Source organism: Lithobates pipiens, unplaced genomic scaffold (assembly GCF_037356315.1).
Source record: "Lithobates pipiens isolate NorthernLeopardFrog02 unplaced genomic scaffold, aLitPip1_a1.2 Scaffold_8, whole genome shotgun sequence".
Classification (NCBI taxonomy): Eukaryota; Metazoa; Chordata; class Amphibia; order Anura; family Ranidae; genus Lithobates; species Lithobates pipiens.
In genome coordinates, this window is record NW_027507903.1 from 10763864 (window position 1) to 10785283 (window position 21420).

General features: G+C 45.6%; 1 protein-coding gene across 8 annotated transcripts in view; it reads left to right on the top strand.

Annotated features, from left to right (window-relative positions):
- LOC143961332 (C-myc promoter-binding protein-like) overlaps positions 1-21420 on the top strand; it is a 250429-nt gene that overhangs the window by 182057 nt on the left and 46952 nt on the right. For all 8 annotated transcript variants that reach the window (XM_077470594.1, XM_077470587.1, XM_077470588.1 and 5 more), the window contains 5 exons: positions 300-433; positions 6122-6251; positions 8011-8217; positions 9582-9710; positions 13244-13388. In XM_077470594.1, the coding sequence (XP_077326720.1) occupies positions 300-433; positions 6122-6251; positions 8011-8217; positions 9582-9710; positions 13244-13388 (745 nt within the window). The remainder of the gene's footprint in view (positions 1-299; positions 434-6121; positions 6252-8010; positions 8218-9581; positions 9711-13243; positions 13389-21420) is intronic.

Consider the following 21420-nt stretch of genomic DNA (forward strand, 5'->3'; position numbering starts at 1 on the left):
TTTGCATAGGTGACTGCCGCCAGTGCAGATGACGACAGAGGGGAATTTGCTGATTTCTCCATCTGTCTCAGCCACCTGTGCATTTCGGTGGTGCATCGGCATAGCCAGCGATTTTTACCTTCAGTGATTTACAACTGGACACACACAAAGTGTTATTGAAATGCGCAGATTGCTGCCGCTGTCATGCCCACCGGCACTACCTGCTCATGCCAATGTAACCTGAATGTATGTTGTTGTGCCACCTGTTCTATTTGTTTAATCCTTTTTTTTTTTTTTTTCTTCTTCCTTTCTGCCTTCAGGTAGACGTGGACAAGTCTGGAGAGATGCGTCTCATAGAATTGGATGAATCCCACAAGAGCGAGCACACAGTGTTTATAACCCCACCAGAGATTCCTCACTTACCCAATGGAGAGGAGCACCCAAAGAAATACAGGTCAGAAGCAAACGCTTATGTCACATGATCTGTATGTTGGTGATTTCCTTCGGAGGAGTCTGCGAGCATTCCAGTTGGGGTGTTCATATATACAGTGGAACTTTGGTTTACGAGTAACGCGGTTAACAAGTGTTTTGAAAGATGAGCAACTTTTTTTTTTTGTTTGATTCGGTTTGCTGTTTGTTGTCTCACAAAAGAGCAGAATTCAAGCTAATGGGGTGTGCAGTACCACATTTGGCCAGAGGTGGCCGCAGATACTCGTAGCTGTTCGGAGCCGTTCGGAAATACTCTGTTTCCGAGGCTTTCTAAGTTCAGCTGAGCTGTCCCTAAGTATTTCCGAGACCCTCTGTCCCCCCCCCCCCCTGGCCACATGCGGTATTGCATGTGATAGAAGTCAATGCGGAATAAATTATCTTTGTTTCCATTGACTTCTATGGGGAAACTCTGATGACATGCGAGTGCTTTGTATTACAAGCATTCTCCTGGAAGGTTCCACTGTAGTTGCATAGCTAGGTTGAAAAAAACACAAGTCCATCTAGCTCAACCAATAAAAAAAAAAAATAAAAAAAAAAAAAACGCAACCCCATATACACAATCCTATACCCACAGTTGATCTAGAGGAAGGCGAAAACCCCCCAGCAAAGCATGATCCAATTTGCTACAGCAGGGGAAGAAAATTCTTCCTGATCTCCCGAGAGACAAACTGATATTCTCTGGATCAACTTTACCTATAATAGTGTCCAGTTATGTTATGTACACCTAGGAAAGAATCCAGGCCTGTTATCTACTGAGCTGACCAGAACCACCTCTGCAGGGAGTCTATTCTACATTTTCACATCTCTTGCTGTGAAGAAACCTTTCCGTATTTGGAGATGAAATCTTTTTCTCCAGACGTTGCGTTTCCTTTGGCCTCTGTTATGGCCTTAACCGCTTGCCGACCAGCTGCCGCAGTTATACTGCTGCATGTTGGCACGGTTGCGCGAATCGCCGTAGGTGTACGTCTGTAGCTTTAAGAGCTCTGGGGGGGGGGGGGCGCTGGCAACGCCCGAAGTTGATGCGCATGGCTGGCGGCCCACAATGTCTGCCGGTGACCCGCAATCGTTTCAGGGAGAGACAGAACGGGGATCTGTCAAAGTAAACCAACAGATCCCCGTTCTGTCAAGGAAGTAGAAAGAGATCTAATGATCAGGAACAGTGATCTCTCTCTACTCCCTGTCAGCCCCCTTGATCACCCACTAGTGTTAACCCCTTCCCTGCCAGTCACCTTTATACAGTAATCGATAAGGATGAGCTCCGGTGTGTTCGCACACCTCACGTGCAGAGCCCGCCAGGAAGTCGGCACGGCGCTGCGCTAATCACAGGTAGTGAGACATTTCCCCGATCTATTCAGCCGCGCATCGGGATAATGTCTAATTGCCTGTGATTAGCGCAGCGCAGTGCCGGCTTCCTGGCAGGCTCTGCACAAAAGGTGTGCGAACCTTGCAGAGCTCATCCTTAGTAATCCGTGGCTATTTTTAGCTTTGATCGCTGTATAAATGTCACTGGTCCCAAAAAAGTGTCAAATGTCAGCTCTGTCCGCCGCAATGTCGCAGTCCCGCAAAAAATCGCTGATCACCACCGTTACAAGTAAAAAAAAAAAAATGCTATAAATATATATTATTGCTATTATTATTTATTTATTTATTTATTTTTGTTATCAAAAATATGTAGAAGAATACATATTGGCCTAAACTGATGAAGACATTCATTTTTTTAATTTTTTTCTGGAGGGGGGGGGGTGTATTTATTATATCAAAATGTAAAAAAAATATATATATATTTTTTTTTAAATTGTTGGTCTTTTTTTGTTTATAGCGCAAAAAATAAAAACTGCAGAGGTGATCAAATACCACCAAAAGAAAGGTCTATTTATGAGGAAAAAAATGGCCTGGTCATTAAGGGGGCAAATCCTTCGGGTCCTTAAGTGGTTAAACTGAATAACTCAACACCAAGTTGAGTTATTTATACATGGTGAATGTATCCCCCTTACTTATTTATACATGGTGATTGTACCCCCCCCCCCCCCCCTTATGTATGTATACATGGAGATCATATCCCTCTTATGTATTTATATATGGTGATCATATCCCTCCTTATTTTTTTGTATATGTTCATATCTCCCCCCCCCCCCTCCCCCCCAATCTCCTCTTCTCAAGAGAAAATAATATCAGTTCCTCTAATCTTTCCTCATATCTGATGTAATTTAGGCAAATTCTCTTTTTTGCCATCTGTGTCCCATTGGGGAAATTTTGCCATCACTTCCATAGCCACAACAGGAAGTAAGTGGAGAGTCCTGAAAAGTGAGGAAATCGCTGGTTTTTCGCCAGAACTGGTGTCCCCATTGGATGATCTCCCCTTTATTCCAGTTCTGTTGACAACCCAGAATTGAGGATTTTCTTTCACTCTGAGAACGTTTACCAGAGAAAAAGAGAAGATAAATCTCCTTAACAGGAGTTTGCTTAGTTCTGAACTCCTGTAACCCAATATGTCGGGATCCACCCAGAGACCTAACTGGCAGCCGGCTCAGTCTCTGCAGAGAGCCTGAGCCCAGCCGCTCCTGTTCCCTCCCAGTTACTGCTCTCTGAAGATTGAGAACTGAGCAATCCACAGTCTTTGATCGCTTTGTTTTCAGTCTTTGATCGTTTTGTTTTCAGTCTTTGATCGTTTTGTTTTCAGTCTTTGATCGCTTTGTTTTCAGTCTTTGATCGCTTTGTTTTCAGTCTTTGATCGCTTTGTTTTCAGTCTTTGATCGCTTTGTTTTCAGTCTTTGATCGCTTTGTTTTCAGTCTTTGATCGCTTTGTTTTCAGTCTTTGATCGCTTTGTTTTCAGTCTTTGATCGCTTTGTTTTCAGTCTTTGATCGCTTTGTTTTCAGTCTTTGATCGCTTTGTTTTCAGTCTTTGATCGCTTTGTTTTCAGTCTTTGATCGCTTTGTTTTCAGTCTTTGATCGCTTTGTTCTCAGTCTTTGATGGCTTTGTTCTCAGTCTTTGATGGCTTTGTTCTCAGTCTTTGATGGCTTTGTTCTCAGTCTTTGATGGCTTTGTTCTCAGTCTTTGATGGCTTTGTTCTCAGTCTTTGATGGCTTTGTTCTCAGTCTTTGATGGCTTTGTTCTCAGTCTTTGATGGCTTTGTTCTCAGTCTTTGATGGCTTTGTTCTCAGTCTTTGATGGCTTTGTTCTCAGTCTTTGATGGCTTTGTTCTCAGTCTTGGAAGTGGCAGGGGACAGATGCAGCATTGGATCGTCACTCAGACAGTCAAGGCTCTGAAGGGACCCCCTGACTTTAATTTCGGGATCCAACCAGAAGCCGGCTCAGCCTCTAAGCACGCCACTGAGAGCCTGAGCCAGCCACTTCCACCCCTCCAAAGCTTAGTGCCGCAGTGAGTGCTGGAGGGGCAAAGCAGCACTGAAGTCTGAGAAATGAGCCATCAGTGGTCTTTGTGCAGAGGTGGCAGGGGGACAGACACAGCATCCACCTAGGGGTGAGTATATATGTTTTTTTTTTTTTTAATCCATAACTTCTAAGTGACTTCTGTAGTGTTTGGGTAACACCTTTTGGATTAGAAGTCTTGAGAATACATTTGGAAGGATCTACACAGTCTTTGTATTAGAAGAGGCCTTGTAGGTGGTCTTCTTTATCAGACTGGGAATTATGGTTCACTGCCTGGCAATTCTGAGAAAACATTAGCACATTGTGTGTGACTGCCAAGATTTCACTAAAATAACTGGGTTCATGGCAGTGACATGTGCAGTCCCTGCCAGCTTTACATTTTTTTTCTTTTTTTTTTTTTTTTTGAGTGCTTTGTTCGTTTTTTTTTTTTTTTTGTTTTTTATGCAAACTGAGATCGGTGGGGTTTTTTTTGTTTGTTAGTAGCTCAGTTTCTTTAATACCTTTTCACTTTTGTAATTTTATACCACTGCTAGTGTCTGGTTGTGTGTCCTTGTGTGAAATAAGTAGAATTTATAAACTTCACCCATGCAGAGAGTTTAAAGAGAGCCTGTGAAAGTTTTCTGAGATTGGTCAATTATAGGTAAAGTGAGCCTTGGGGTGGGATCAGGACCCCTCACATTTCTGTAAATTTTCTTCTATCTTTTCATGTGACAACACTGAAGAAATGACACTTGTCTACAATGTAAAGTAGTGAGTGTACAGCTTGTATAACAGTGTAAATTTGCTGTCCCCTCAAAATAACTCAACACACAGCCATTAATGTCTAAACCGCTGGCAACAAAAGTGAGTACACCCCTAAGTGAAAATGTCCAAATTGGGCCCAATTAGCTATTTGGTTCAGATGGTGACACGTGTGTGTGTGTGTGTGTGTGGCGGCAACCAGGTGAGGAGTACAAAGACAAGTGTGTCTTGTCTACAGTCAAGCATGGTGGTGGGAGTGTCATGGTCTGGGGCTGCATGAGTGCCGCCGGCACTGGGGGGCTACAGATCATTGAGGGAACCATGAATCCCAAAATGTACTGTGACATACTGAAGCAGAGCATGATCCCCTCCCTTCAGAGACTGGGCCGCAGGGCAGTATTGCAGCATAACGACCCCAAATACACCTCCAAGACCACCACTGCCTTGCTAAAGAAGCTGAGGGTAAAGGTGATGGACTGGCCAAGCATGTCTCCAGACCTAAACCCTATTGAGCATCTGTGGGGCATCCTCAAACAGAAGGTGGAGGAGTGCAAGATCTCCAACATCCACCAGCTCTGTGATGTCATCATGGAGGAGGGGAAGAGGACTCCAGTGCCAACCTGTGAAGCTCTGGTGACCTCCATGCCCAAGAGGGTTAAAGCGGTCCTCCACCCTGAAGTGGAAGTTCCGCTCATCTGATCCCTCCCCCCCTCCGGTGCCACAATCACTGCTGGCTTTTAATATTTTTTTTTTTTTTTTTTTGAAGGTGCAGAACCACTTTAAGGCAGTGCTGGAAATTAATGGTAGCCACACAAAATATTGACACTTTGAGTCCAATTTGGACATTTTCACTTTGGGTTGTCCATTCAATTTACACAAAATCGGAGGCACCAACATCCCTTAATAAAGAACTAAAGGCTAATGGGGGATATGTGGGACTTTTCAAGTGCATGGACACATAAATGCAGGGAGAAATTGTGTAAAAATTGTTACAAAATGTTAAGATATTCTTTTAGATTAAAAGTATACTGTACAGTCCTATAATGTCATTCATCATTCATGTTATTCAACATGTTTCGCCTATGTTCCTGAGGGAGCCTGAATAGGAGAAACATGTTGAATAACATGCATGATTTTACCAAAAATTATAATTAAATACATTTTTGTAACAATTTTTTTTTTTTTAATGCAAAATATTTGTGCATTTGTGTCCATGCACCTGAAAAGTCCCATCTTTACCCAATTTGCCTTTAGTTCCCTCTGTTGTGATTTGTTCCTATTTGATCATCCCTGAGGAACAGTTGTACAGTCACTTGGGCATACACAGTCCAGCACCAAATTCAAAGAGGAGCCATACACTGCTGGTGTATATTCTGGTTTGGGTGGAGCAGTTTACTCGGATCAGACCCACGTGAAGATAGGCAGAGTGTCAAAGTCTCCACATAGATTGGCCCCATGATCTTGGTGATGCAAACTCAGCAGTGCTAACCATTTTTTTTTTTTTTTTTGTTTCCTTTAGTTACAATGGTTTTCCTGTCCTCACCTTGGATCTTTTTGATACTCCAGATGGGCTCCTGAAAAACCAAAGACTTTTCCCTAAAGTCTCAGCTCCCAGCAGCCCATCTCCAATGTTCAGGAGAACAAAACAGGTAAAATATCAATCTATCAAATGTTGTGTGTTTTTGTTTTTTTTGTTTTTGATTTGTTTTTTAAATATATCAGATCGTGTTAATTCAGTGATGTCTAAAAAAACAAAAAAAAAATAACAAAACACATTTTTTTAGTTTAGTCAACTGATATTTCATCACAATATTCCAGGTCTGTGGAGAGTGTGTGAGGAGTAACGATTATGGTGATCCCATTAGTGGACATAGAGCTTCACTACATGTCTGGTGATCCACTGTATGTGGGTGCCGGCATCTAAGGTGCTTATCCAGGTCCACTGTGTGAAGCTAAATATAAAAGACGCCGCACTTCTGACAGCCAGAAGTCCTCTATGACTAGACCCAGTGGGCGGGGTGAAACGCGTCAGTCTGGATGTGGCTTGGGAGGAGCCCAGGCTGAGGCTGAATTTACTCAAGCTGTCAGGAGTGTGGTATCTTACATTTAGCTTTATGTGTAATGATGCTGTTCTTATGCCTTGAAAATAGGTTACTGAACTCCCAGTATATTCTAGTCATAGGATATAAATGCATAGACGCAGGTTTGCTTGATCTCAAAATAAGTAGAAGAGATGGGCACATACACTTGGGCCTCATTTGCATGGGCATACTAATACATACAGCCATGCAAAGGGATGCATTTGCCCACACGGGCTGCACAGGAGTTTTAGTGAATGTCAATCCCATTCATGTGTACTGGGATACAGCAGCTGCCTGGATACAGGCAATGTTCCCAATATGGTACTGTACTCCCCTCCCTCCAGCTTTATGGCAAAAGTGGTTAGCACTTTCACCTAGCAGTCCTCGGTTTGAATACCAACCATGTCACTACCTGCCTGGAGTTTGCATTTTCTCCCTGTGCTTGCCTGAGTATACTCCGGATACCCCAGTTTCCTCCCACACGCCAAAGACTTGCTGGTAGTTCGATTGGCTCCTGTCTAAATTGGCCCTAGTATGTGTATGTATGAATGTGAGTTGGGGATCTTGAATTGTAAGCTCCTTGATGGCAGGAACTGATGTGAATATTATATTTATATATGTGAATATTATATATATAATTGCACACAGTGGAACCTTGGATTATGAGCATAATGCCTTCCAGGAGAATACTTATAATCCAAAGCACTCGCATATCAAAGCAATTTTCCCCATAGAAGTCAATGGAAACAAAGATAATTTGTTCTGCATTGACTTCTATTGCATGCAATACCTCACGTGGCCAGGGGTGGGGGGGGGGGGGCACGCCAGAGAGCCTCGGAAATACTCAGAAAGGCTCGGAAACACTCTGGAATGGAGTATTTCTGATTTTATTTTTTTTCCTCCAGTATTTGCGAGTGTCACCGGTGCCCCCCCGCACCTCTGGCCAAATCTGGTACTGCAGACCCCATGAGCTTGTGTGTGTGTGTGTGTGTGTGTATGTATATGTGTGTATATATATATGTATATATGTATGTGTATATATAAATTTATAGTTACGGAGGCGTAAATTAGTCGCGCTATGTAAGTACCTGAAATAAACTGTATACTAGTAAGATGGACATGTAACAGAACTAGTTGAAAAGGCAATCAGTGCGATTTGAGATTTTTACATTTAGATTAAAAATAACCATCAACTCTAAATGGCTGCAACACCTCCACTTTTATCTCTGTACAGCTTTTTATTAGTGAGCCAGTCAGATTTGGGTGGTCCCGTTTTACGTTTTGTGTGTAGAGATGAAACAGCTGCTGTTTTTTAACCTTTTTGCAGGAGATCAGGTCAGCTCATAAAATAGCCAAGCAGTACTCGTCCATCCCCCAGATGTGGTCCAGATGTCTGCTGAGACATTGCTACGGCTTGTGGTTCATCTGCCTGCCCGCCTACGTCAAAATCTGCCACTCCAAAGTGAGAGCGCTGCGCACTGCTTATGATGTGTTGCGGAAGATGCATGTTAAGAAAATCGACTCTCCTGATGAGGTGAGGAAAAAGAGTACCCGGCGGCTCCCTGATGCTGCACAAACGCCTGATACTTTATGCAATAATGTACTTTTATGAGCAAATATTAAAGTGATTCTTAGACTGCTTTCACACTGAGCGTTAGTGGCGCCTTACTGACATTTTATCAGCACTTTTCGTCCGATAGTGGGGTGCTTTTAACCCCCTCCCCGCTAGTGGCCGAAGAAAGGGTTAAAGGCACTCGTGCTGCGGCGCTTCCGAATAAATTTTCTGGCACTTTGTAAAGCGCTGCCCATTCGTTTTAATGGGCAGGAACTGTTTAGGAGCATGGTATACACCGCTCCCAAACCGCCCCAAAGATGCTGCTTGCAGGATTTTCTTTCCCCATATCGCAAGCACACCACCCCAGTGTGAAAGCACTCGGGCTTTCACACTGGGGTAGCATGGCATGGAACGCAGTTTTCAGGTGCTTTACATGCTCTGTTTAACACTAAAATGCCTGAAAAATAGTGTTGAAGGGGGTATAAACTTAATTTTTTTTTTTTTTTTTTTTGTAAAATAACAAACGTTATACTTACCCACTCTGTGTAATAGTTTTACACTTACCCTGCACAGGGTTTAGGGTTTACAACCACCTTAATGTTGTGAGTGCCGTCTGTCTGCTGTCCGCCTCTTTCGGCAACTTCCTGTACTCCCTGCATGCTTTGCAGCTTCTACATTTCTAAGGACTACATATCCCAGGACTACATATCCCATGGTACCTTGCTGCCTGCAAGTGGTGATTCCTGTACAGACTCCGCCTTCTGAAACTCCTCCTCCTCAGCACCTCTGTAGGGCAGAAGGCAGGCTCTGTTAAATGTGTGACACAGCAGTGCCAAATCACAGGACATGGTGACTACATGTCCCAGATTATAAGTAAATAAATGTGTGGGATTTTCACAAAGTAAGCTTGCAAAGTTCAGGAGTGTTCAGATTAATAGGAGTCTGATAGAAATAATTGAAGTGCAATGTGGATATGAATATAGAATTTTTAACCATTTTGACCATAGATACAGCTAATAGATGCTAAAAACCTTGATTATCAGCCAATCCCAGTAAAGTGTCTACCTTATTTCCCCCTCCCTGGAATGTTTGCTCAGTGCTAAATTAGGAGCACACTGTTGTCTTCTTAAAATGTTGGAGACTTTAAAAAAAAATAAAAAATCCTGGGTGACAGATCTGTTGGTTTGGTTGTACAAATAATTCAATATTGATGAGCAACAGAAGTGTGTTGTCTTTTTATTTTTTTTATTTTTCAGAATTATTTTTATTTTTTTGGTCTTTTCTTTTTTTGTATACTTGCATCTTCCATAAATACTTATGGTGTACATATTTGTGTGTGGCAGGTCTGCTACCGCGTCCTCATGCAGCTGTGTGGCCAGTATGGGCAGCCCGTCCTTGCTGTCAAAGTTCTGTTCGAAATGAAGAAAGCCGGAGTTCAACCAAATGCAATCACTTATGGTTACTATAATAAGGTAAGTAGGCCTGATAACAACTACATCATAGCAAGGTGCTATTTATTTATTTTTTGCAACTCAAACAAAATTAACGTCCTTTTTTTTTTTTCCCAACAAATAGAGCTTTCTTTTGGTGGTATTTGATGACCTGTTCGATATTTTTTTTTTTGTTTATATATATATATATATATATATATATATATATATATATGTGTATATATATTTTTTTAATTATTTTCCGCTATAAACAAAAAAAGCGTCCATTTTGAAAAAAATACCCGTTGTTTTAAATTTTTGAAATAATACCCCCCCCCCCCCCCCCCCCCCCCCAAAAAAAACTGTTTAGGCCAATATGTATTCTTCTACATATTTTCGGTAAAAAAAAATTGCAATAAGCGTATATTGATTGGTTTGCACAAGTAATGGTGGTGGTCTGCGATTTTTATCAGGACTGCTACGGACAGATCGGACACTTTTGGGACTTTTTTGTGACCACGGACATTTGTACAGCGATCAGAGCTAAAAATAGCCACTGATTACTGTATAAATGTCACTGGGAGGGAAGGGCTTAACACTAGGGGCAATCGAGGGGTTAAGTGTTCCCTAGGGAGGTGTTTCTAACTGGGGGGGAGGGGGGGGGGGCTGAACGGAGGAGGAAAAAGATTGCTGTTCCTGATCACTAGGAACAACAGATCTCTCTCTACTCTCCTGTCAGAGGGGATCTGGCTCTCTGTGGAGCAATTGCGGGTGGCCGGCAGATATTCCGGCCACTGGTCAGGCACAACAGCTCCGGCGTCGCACCGCGGCCATGCGCTCGCTCCCCCTGTTGCTCTTAAAGAGGCCGACTTACACCTACGGCTATTCACACGGGGGGTGGGGGGGGCAACCTGCTGCAGTATAATGATGCTGGCTGGTCGGCAAGCGGTTAAGTCATAATATGCTAGTATGCTTCGCATACTAGCACATTATGACACTTGCCTGAAAACGAATTGCATACTAGCATATTATGACGCTTACCTGAAAACTAAGCCCTCCAGGGGCGCTGAAGGCGCTTCCATCTTCACCCGGTTGTCTTTCCTGGGTTCACGGGCTTCGGCAATATGAATGGCCGAGCTGGCGATGACATCACTGATTATGGCACGGCTCTAAAGGAATGGCACAAGTGTGGCTTCCTAACAACGATGAGTCATCCCTGCTGCACCTCCTCAGGCATGTGGCCTGGTATGGGTTGGGGTTGGGGGGGGGGGGGGGGGGTAAACTCACTTTTTCCTCTCCTTTTACTGGCCTGCTGGGCTGCATGCTCAGAAAAAGGCCTGGAATTGATTTGGGTTTTTTTATTTTAATTTTTTTCCCCAGTGCTGGCTGTTTTGTTTACGTTGTGCTGTCATTGGGGAATCCCCTGCTGACAGCAAGGATAACTCATCATTGTTAAAGAGGAACTGCAGTCCGCTCACATAATTTGTGATAAAAACATCTGATAAAAGCTTCCCTCCATCCACTTTGCATATTTATTTTATATATACTGTCATTCTGTACTTGCCAAATACGCTGTAGAAATCTCCCTCCGCTGAGTCTGGCTGCATCCACTTTAACTGTGGGCAGCTGAAGCTGCTGCCTGTTCACTTCCTGGATTTACACACACGCCTCCAGCTCTGCAGCTCTCATTGGCCTTCTTATGACTCATACCCCCCCCCCCCCTCCTTCCTTCCTTCCTTCCTGGAAAACTCTCACAAGAGAGAGAGCTGTGCATGATGGCATAAGTCTAGGCCAGTGATATCGAACCTTGGCACCCCAGATGTTTTGGAACTACATTTCCCATGATGCTCAACTACACTACAGAGTGCATGAGCATCATGGGAAATGTAGTTCCAAAACATCTGGAGTGCCAAGGTTCGTCATCACTGGTCTAGGCTAATGACCAGACAAGAAACAGGAAGTGGGCTGTATAAGGGTTTTACTGGCAGAAAAAAAATGTTTTGCTATCCAAAGTTAAAGCAACAACAAGGGCAGAAGATTTAATAGATGGAAAGATAAAAAAAAATCACTAAAGTTCCAAAGGCGGCGGGTGCCGACTGCTTAACAGCCAATGACTTATCCCTGCTGGCTGACAGCAGGGATAAGTTGCAGTAGTAAAAACTTGCATTCAAAACCTATAAAAATCGCACCAATTTTCACTGCAGCTGCACTAAAAAGCAGCTAAAAATGCACTAGTGTGAACCTAGGCTTGGCCTTTAACCACTTTATAACTGCGCTATAGCCGAAAAATGGCTACAGCGTGGCTCTGTTTCGGGAGGGAGTCCGTAGGCATCCTCCCAGAACCACACATGCACCTTCCCCCCCCCCCAAGCTGGCATCTGGCGTGCTCTTTGTTCACTGTGCCCTTCAGACACTGCCAATTACAGATCCTGGTAGAGGGCCAATAACGGGAGGCTTTTTACCACGTGATCAGCTGTGTCCAATCACAGCTGATCACAGTGTAAACAGAATTGCTAGTTTAACTGGCAATCCTGATGGGGACATGCATGCGGATAAACAGGGCACTGATCATCCGTGTCCTGATAATTGTTCAGTGCCATCAATGCTAAAGAAAATTTATTTAACGGAAACTACGTTTTTTTCCAAAATGTTCCTTTTTTGCTTTTGTTTAGCAAAAAAATATATAAACCCCAGTGCTGATTTACATACCACCAAAAGAAAAAATCTATCCATCTTTAAAAAAAAAAAGTCATATGGGTACAGTGTTGCATGACCATGCAATTGTCCTTCAAAATGCGACAATTGGCCTGGCAAGGAAGGGGGGGTATAAGTGTCGAGTAAGCAAGTGGTTAAAAAATTGAACAATAAAAATGTATCTTCCATGTTTCAAAAAAATATTTTACAAAACAGATCCATAGAGTTTTGGAAATGAAACGCTCACATACAGGAACCCTGACCTTTTTTAGACCCCTTTTACACTGGGGCAGTGCGGACTTTACTGCTGTTTATAGCGGCACTTTTGGGCACTAGTGGGTGGGGGGGACGCACTTTTAACCCCCGCTAGCGGGCGAATAAAGGGGTTGATAGTGCCCATGTTGCGGCGCTGCCAAAGCGGTTTGCAGGCTTCATTTCAATGGGCAGGGGTGGTGGAGGAGCGCTGTATACACCGCTCCCGCACTGCCCACAAAGATGCCGCTTGCAGAAAAGGGGAGGTATGAGAGGTGCTTTTCAGGCGCTATTTTTATCGCTAAAACGTCTGTAAAGTGCCCCCAGTGTTTAAGGGGTCGTTATAGCTGTGCTACACTTCACAACACAAGGTCCTGGATGGGTTTCATGAATCCTCTTAACAAGTAGATGACTTGGAGGAACAGTATGTTTAGCAGCGGTGTATGCAAAGCTTATGTTAACCATGTTAGCTTGCAGTGGACTGAATGTTCCCAAACAGAATCCGGTTGTGTGCTTTTGTCATATTGTCCCTAAGTGGTTCCTTTTACTCCCCCCCCCCCGTCAGATGTAGAACATAGAAACTGCCAAAAAAAAGTGTCTAAATATGTTTTCAAACTGTTCCTGCACAGGCTGTTCTGGAGAGTGTGTGGCCCTCTGGGAACCGAGGGGGTTACTTCCTGTGGATAAAGGTCAGGAATGTACTTCATGGAGTTGCCCAATTTAAGAGAGCCTTGAAAAAACAACATTCCTTAGCACCTCATACGACGCTTTCAGGTATTTATTTGTCTTCATGCTGACTGGTTTAGAAGGACACCCGAATGTGAAATACGCTTTATGGTTCATTTTTGTGCTATAGTACTGACTTAAAGCATATGTAAAGGTTTGTTTAAAAAAAAATGTAAGAAAAACAAACATGTCATGCTATGCTCCACTGTGCAGCTCGTTTTGCACAGAGTGGCCCCAAACCTTGTCTTCTGGGGTCCCTCGGCGGCTCCTCCCCACATCAGATAACCCCACCCCGGGAGAAGCGCTCTCCCGAAGGGATTACCTTGCAGGCGCTCTCCCGAATGCAGTACTTTGCCCCGCCCCCCGGCGCTCACGTTATTGGATTTGATTGACAGCCAATCTATCCAATCAACAGCCGAAAACCCCCGGGCAGAGAGAGAGAGCAAGTTCCCGTGGGTCAAGTTCGAGTGGTCAGGTAAGTAAAAAGGGGGGGGGGCTGGGGAGCCGGTCACTGACAGGTGTTTTTTCACCTTAATGCATAAGGATGCATTAAGGTGAAAAAAACACAAACCTTTACAACCCTTTTTAAAGTGTATTTTCCGTTTTCGAAGCTAGATTGGGATAAAGCTCCATACACACACTATCTGATTGTCTTAATATGAGGTCTAACCTTAGGAGTTTCAATCTGTATGCCATTAGGCAGACCCTTCCACTACATTGTGTTGGTAAATCTGAAGACAAAAACCAGCAGAAAATCTGATGGTGTGTATGGGGCTTGACTATTACTTTATATTTGTCACACGTCCTCGTTCACATAGCATAAAAAAAAAAAAATTGCAGTGTACCCTTTTTAGATGCTGTATTCTGGACCCTCAATGTGGGGAGTATGGAAAGCTCCACCTATTGAATTGTTAACAACTCTAATGCCACGTACACATGATCGGAATTCCGGACAGAAAAAGACCAATGAGAGCTTTTCATCGGAAAATGCGACCGTGTGTGTACGCTCCATCGGAGTTTAGCTGTCCGAATTTCCGCCAGCCAAAAATGAAGAGCATGTTCTCAATTTTCCCTATGGAAAAAACGTTCTATCGGACATTCCGATCGTGTGTATAAGGATTATCGAGTCTCCATTTTGTCGAGAATTACGATCGTGTGTATGTAATTCCGACACGCCAAAAATCACGCATGCTCAGATTCATCTACGAGACGGAAGCTATTGGCTACTGGCTATTGAACTTCCTTTTTCTAGTCCCGTCGTACGTGTTGTACGTCACCGCATTCTAAACGATCGGAATTAGTTGTGACCGTGTGTAGGCAAGACAGCTTGAGTGGAATTCCGTCGGGAAAACCATCAGAGCTTTTTCATCGAGAATTCCGATCGTGTGTACGTGGCATTACAGAAATAAAATAAATATTCAAGTCTCCCTAGGCAAGCCACAATGGCGACGCTGAGTTATTCTGATGACAGAATGTAAACAAAAAAATAGACCAAGAAAAGAAGGAAAAGTAAAAAAAAAAAGTTTTTAAAAAATGAATTTTTTTTTTTTTTTTTTTTTTTTTTAAATACGTTCACCAGTCAAGTATCCCTTATCGCCTCATCCCCACAACCCTTGCCTGGTGGTTGTGGAGGGTCTGTGGGGGGCTTATCGGAATCTGGGGACCCCCAGATCCTGCCCCCCCTCCCGTTTAAAATGGTAACGGGTACATTGTACCATTTCACAAAAAATTTGTCAAATTGTTAAAAAACCACAAGACACACTTTGGGACAAGTCCTTTATTAAAAAACGAAAAATGCCCCACGAAGTCCATTCATCTTCTCCTCCGCTGACGGACCCGGAAAAAAAAAATCCCACGCCGCACCCAGTCCGCCTCCATGGGTGACACACGTCGCATTGACCGTCCTCTCAGGTGACAGTTCTTTTTCCCCGTGCGTCAGAGAGGGGAGACGTCACCGCGTGGCCCCGCCCTCAGTTATAAAAGAACTGTCACCTGAGAGGACGGTCATTACAGCTGGTGCCTCCCATGGAGGCAGATCGGTGGCGGCGTGCGGGTAGGGCCATTTATTTTTCTCCATTTTCAAGCTGCATTTATCATATGGTGAAGTATGTCCGTATTTATAAATTTCAATGATCCAGGTATTCTAGACGATATCGAGACCTTTACGCTTTGTTGCATCTCCTTTCCAGATGGCAGTTTGTATATTTCGAATATTTTATACCAGAATTCCTTCACCGCATGACATTCATACCAAATATGTGTCATTTGTTCCTTTTATCCCTTAAGCATCTCCAATGTTTTTTTTTTTTTTTTTGTATTATCTTTATTTATCTTATTTAAATCTACTGGGCTCCAGTACCATCTCATCAAATTTTTAGAATTGCGTTCTTGATGCTTGACTACCACGATTAATTTGTTGATAAAAATGCTTTATCCCATTCTATTAGCTTCATAGTTTCATAGTTAGTAAGGTTGAATAAAGACACCAGTCCATCCAGTTCAACCTGAGTGAGTGTCTACAATTGCCCCTATCCCTGTACATCGCACACTTACAACGGTCCCTACCCTCAAGGTGCCCACAATCCAAGGTCCCCATTCATATACTAGGGCCAATTTTGGACAGAAGCCAATTAACCTACCTGCATGTCTTTGGAGTGTGGGAGGAAACCGGAGTACCCGGAGGAAACCCACGCAGGCACAGGGAGAACATGAAAACTCCAGGCAGGTAGTGTTGTGGTTGGGATTTGAACCAGTGACCCTTCTTTTTTTTTTTAACAGGTAAGTTTTTATTTATCACCATTAAATGAATGAACAAACATTGGTACAATACAACAGCGCATTGCACAACACAACATAACAAAGTGTTCAGTGTACAATCGGTTAAACAGACTTACAAATTAGCTGATGAAGGTCAAAAGGTATAGGAGAGGAAATAAGGCAAAAGGGAAAAAGAAGGGGAAGAGGAAGAGGGGGGGGAGGGGGGAAGGGGGGAAAGAGAGCAAAAGCCAAATATCCAGAAATAGCTCATAGTGATAAACAATTCACAGCATTACCGCATTTTGCCCGCAGCATTCAGTAATGATCAAGTAAATACAGGAGAACATCCCGAAACCCACAACCACCCATCCCGCTAGTGACCCATCTACACTCCCACCCAAGACCCCCAAATCTTATCAAATTTGGACGGGCACTTACGACTCATGTACGTCAACTTATATAGTGGAAGAGCGGAGTCAATCAACCCTTTCCATTGTGAAATCCCAGGGGGGTCCGCCCTCTTCCAGTTAAGGAGAATAGTCTTCCTGGCATAAAAGGCCGCATAAAATACAAACAATTGTCTATATGTACCCACCACTACTCTGTCACATACCCCCAACAGCAGGACCACAGGGTCCAGCCCCACCGAGAGGCCCCCCACCGAATTCAGCACCCCCACCACCCCCCTCCAGAAGGTCTGAATAGCTGGGCATTCCCACACCACATGCATAAATGTCCCAACCTCCACACCACATTTCGGACATCGATCTGAGCTTAGTGGGTATATTCTCGAAAGTCTCTGTGGAGTGTAGTATGCCCTATGAAGAAACTTCAGTTGAATGAATCTGTCGCGCGCAGAGATCACCCGGGGAATGTAATTCTGGATGCCCTCCTGCCAGTCCTCCTCGTCCAGTGATGGAAGATCAGACCTCCATTTGCGAAAAAGCGCAGACTCCGTCTCGGGTTCCGAAATGGAGAGCCTAAGGTACAGGGAGGAGAGGACCCGATCCGCATATTTGGATATGAGAAACTTTTCAATTTGGTTCGAGCAGACCGAGATTGGGGCAGGGAATTGGGCCCGCGACGCATGGCGCAGCTGCAGGTATCGAAAAAACATCTTATTCGACAGCCCAAACTCCCTCTTGAGGGTATCAAAGTTTAGGAGGACCCCCCTAGGCATAATCTGCTGTATGGTCGTGATGCCATATTTGGCCCACAGGGCAGGATCCGGGATAGATTTGAAATGGCTCAATTGTGGATTGCCCCACAGCGGCGTATGGGGTGAGACCTCCAAAGGACCATTAAGTTTCCTCGACACCTGCATCCACACACGCACCGTCGCCGCCATATTCGACGTGACCATAGGGTGAGCTTTAGGGCCCCTAAATACCAAATTACTAAGCGCAGCATAAGACCCCAGGATGGCCGCCTCTAGGTTAACCGACGGATTGGATCTCGATTGTACAAACCACCACCGCACTGTCACCAGTACCGCTGCCCAATAATATTGTTTCAGGCATGGCAAGGCCAGGCCCCCAGCCGAGAGAGGCAGCTGGAGGGCCAGCCTCCCCACCCTGGGCACAGCTCCAGCCCAAATAAACGTATTGATCACCCGGTCTGCCCTGAGGAAAAAAGAATTCGGGATCGGGGTAGGGGTGTTCCGAAAAACATACAAGAACTTTGGCAAAAAGGTCATCTTCAAGAGGTTAATTCTACCCACCGGTGACAAGGGCAAAGACTTCCACATCTGGCATCTAACAGTCAGGTCGTCTAAGATAGGGTATACGTTGTCAGCTAGATAGAGCTTAGGATCTCCTCGCACCAGAATCCCCAAGTAACGGAACCCCTGAACAAATTTCAGTGGCGTCGGCGTTACTTCAGCACGAGGATCCTGAGGGAGTGAGAACAACAAGGATTTATCCCAATTAATTCTAATTCCCGAGAAGGAAGCGAATTCCTCCATAATACCCAAGGCCCTCTGCAAGGAGACAGATGCATCAGGTAGGTAAAGAAGTGCATCGTCCGCATACAGCGAAATTTTTTCTTCAAGGGGACCCACTCGCAGCCCCACAAATGCCTCCGATGCCCGTAAAAGAATGGCCAGGGGCTCTATGGCTAGTGCAAAGAGGCCAGGGGACAGAGGGCACCCCTGTCTCGTACCTCTACCCAACGCGAACTCCTCCGATACCGCACCGTTGGTTCGGACTCTGGCCACGGGGTGATTATAAAGCAGCCGAATCCAGGAAATAAATTTAGGGCCAAAGCGAAAGCGCTCCAAAACTCCCCAGAGAAATTGCCATTCGACAGAGTCGAACGCTTTTTCTGCGTCGAGCGACGCAACCACTCCCTGTCCCTGTCCCGCCCTAGCCCTAGAAACGTGGGTATAGAGGCGCCTAATGTTAATGTCAGTGCCCTTGCCCGGCATAAAGCCCGTTTGATCACCATGAACCAGGGTCAAAATAACAGAGTTAAGCCGATTTGCCAAAATCTTTGCCACTACCTTCGCATCGACATTAAGCAGAGAAATTGGGCGATAGGAGGAACAGCACTCAGGGTCCTTATTCGGTTTAGGGATAACGACTATCACCGCCTCGGACATCGTGGGGGGCAGACTCCCTTCAGTTAGCATAGTACGGAGTAGGGCGTGAAATCGCGGCGCAAGTGTATCAGCGTGCGTTTTATAGAACTCTGCCGGCAGGCCATCCGGGCCCGGCGTTTTTGAGCTCTTGAGGGAGACAATAGCCGCCTGAACCTCCTCAAGAGAGATCGGGCCCTCCAGGCGGGTACGGTCCTCATCAGAGAGCTGCGGGAAGTCAACCCGGTCCAAAAAGTGACCAAGTGCTTCCAGAGTAAAAACCTCCCTAGGAGCATAAAGGGCCTTATAAAATTGTACAAATCGGTCGTTAATTTGAGAGGGGTCTGAGATCACCTCATCATGTTCTCCTCTGATCCTGGCGATATGCGCCACAGAAGCCCTCTCCCTAGCCAACCAGGCCAAAAGTCTGCCCGTCTTTTCCCCCTGTTCAAAAATGCGTTGCGATTGGGCCAACAAAATCTTCCTACTACCCTCTGTCCTGAGCAAAGCAATCTCCCTGTGTATCGACTGCAAGGCAGAATAGGAGGCTCCGCCACCCCCTAGCGTGTACGCTCTCTCAAGCTCCTGCGCCCTCCTCTCCGCCTCCGCCAGCGCCAACCTAGAATGTTTCCTGGCCTTGGAAATGGCAGTCTGATACTGACCCCTGGCATAGGCCTTAAAAGCGTCCCAGAGCACCGTGGACGTCGCGGTACCAGCATTTACCCCCCAGTAAGCACCCAATTCCCCCTCCACCTCCGGGGCAACCCGCTCGTCCGCCACCCAATACCCGGAAAGCCGCCACATGGCGGGGCCCAAAGTGGGGCCCACCTCTAGCCGCAGCAGCACGGGAGCGTGGTCTGAAATACCCCTAGGCAGGACCTCCACACCAACCGTGCGGGGCAGTAGCAAAGCGTCAGCCAGCAGCAGATCAATCCTTGAAAAAGAAGCATAAGTGGCAGAGTGGCACGTGTACTGCTTGTCAGTAGGATGTTTCCACCGCCAGATATCAGTGAGCCCGTAGAGATCCATCCAGGTCATAAGTGGGGAGCTCTGACCCACCCCCCCCCGAAACCTATCTAGGGAGGGGTTCGGGGTCATATTAAAGTCACCCGCCATCAAAATAGCAGCACCTGGGTACAGTGCCATGATAGGGGTCAATTTGTTAAGGAGCTCCATGGTAGCCGGCGGGGGAACATAAACACCCAGCAGCAGCATCTCCAATCCATTACACATGGCATGGATCACCACATACCTGCCACCCGGATCCAAATGGAGATCCAATAGGTTAAATTGAAGAGACCTGTGCACCAGAACACTGACCCCCCTAGCATACACAGAGTAGGTAGAATGATAATATGCCCCAACCCAGGGTTTCTTAAGGGCCAGCGTCCTTCCACCCGCCAGATGAGTCTCCTGCAGTATACAAATCTGTGGAGAGTATCGCTTAAGATACGTGAAAACCAGGGAACGTTTGAGCCTCGAGTTGAGGCCTCGCACGTTCCAGGACAGAATGGTTAAAGGAGCCATAGACTCATCTCACAGAAGTGGACACGGCCCCCCAGAAACCACAACCCAGCACCCAGGAGACCCCCCAACAGCCCACAAATCCAAACCCCCCCACCCCCCAAAGAACCTCCCCCCCCCACATCAGTAAATAGACATTTCCAAAATTCCTCCCCTGACACATCAAAACTATACCAAGAATCAGACCTCAGCAACACAGATATACATAGAGAATAATACTTACAAAAGAATGTCCTGAACACAATACCCGAAACCCCCCCCCTCCCACCCCCCACCCCGACACCACCCCCCAAACTTCGGTGTGTCCTAACCCCAAACCAAACCGCCCTGGTAATAACCATGGGGATGCATGAAAAGATGAGCACCATGAGTGCAACCGTCTGAGCACCGCAAGTCCAGCCCAGTCCATTTGTCGGATAAAAGGGCCCTGCAGAGGCATGATAGACTAAGTTCAGTTCACCCGGCCGTAGCCGGGGGCAGATTCTTGAAAGAAAAACTGTTGCAAAACAAAGGGAGCAAATCGCCACCAACAAAGGAAAGTCATAGTCAGAGTAGGCTCAGGCACAGTATAGACAGTCAAACTGGAAATAAAGTGGTAAAACACCGCCATTGCCACTAAGCGGATCTCAAGCCGGCCCATGCCCATCGAGTCCGGCTAGGGCTCCGTTCAAATTAAATGTAGGGTACAGGTGGAAGGCAAACAAACAGCACCCTAGGGGCAGCTCACCGATCATCCCTGTTCCTTGGCAAGGTTTCCAACCAGTTCGCAGCATCTTCCGGCGATGTGAAAAAACGAACCGTCTCACCATCTTGTACACGAAGTCGGGCCGGGAACAACATACTGTACTTAATTCGTCTATTGCGGAGGTTCAGCTTTACCTGGTCAAATGATCGGCGTAGCTTCTGGGTATCAATGGAATAATCCGGGAAGATCATCAATCGCGCCCCCTCATAGGTAAGAGCCTCCACCTTGCGTGCCTCCCGCAACACCAAATCGCGGTCCCTAAAGTGGAGAAGGCGAAGAATGAAGGTACGTGGAGGAGCCCCCGGAATGGTCCGGACGGCAGGCATTCTGTGTGCCCTCTCCACCGTGAAGAAACTTGAAAAGGGTGCCTGAGGCAGGAGCTTGCGAAGCAGGTTCTCCGTGAAGGTGTGGGGATCTGCTCCTTCCGCTCCCTCAGGTAGTCCCACAATGCGAAGGTTATTCCTTCGATTCCTGTTCTC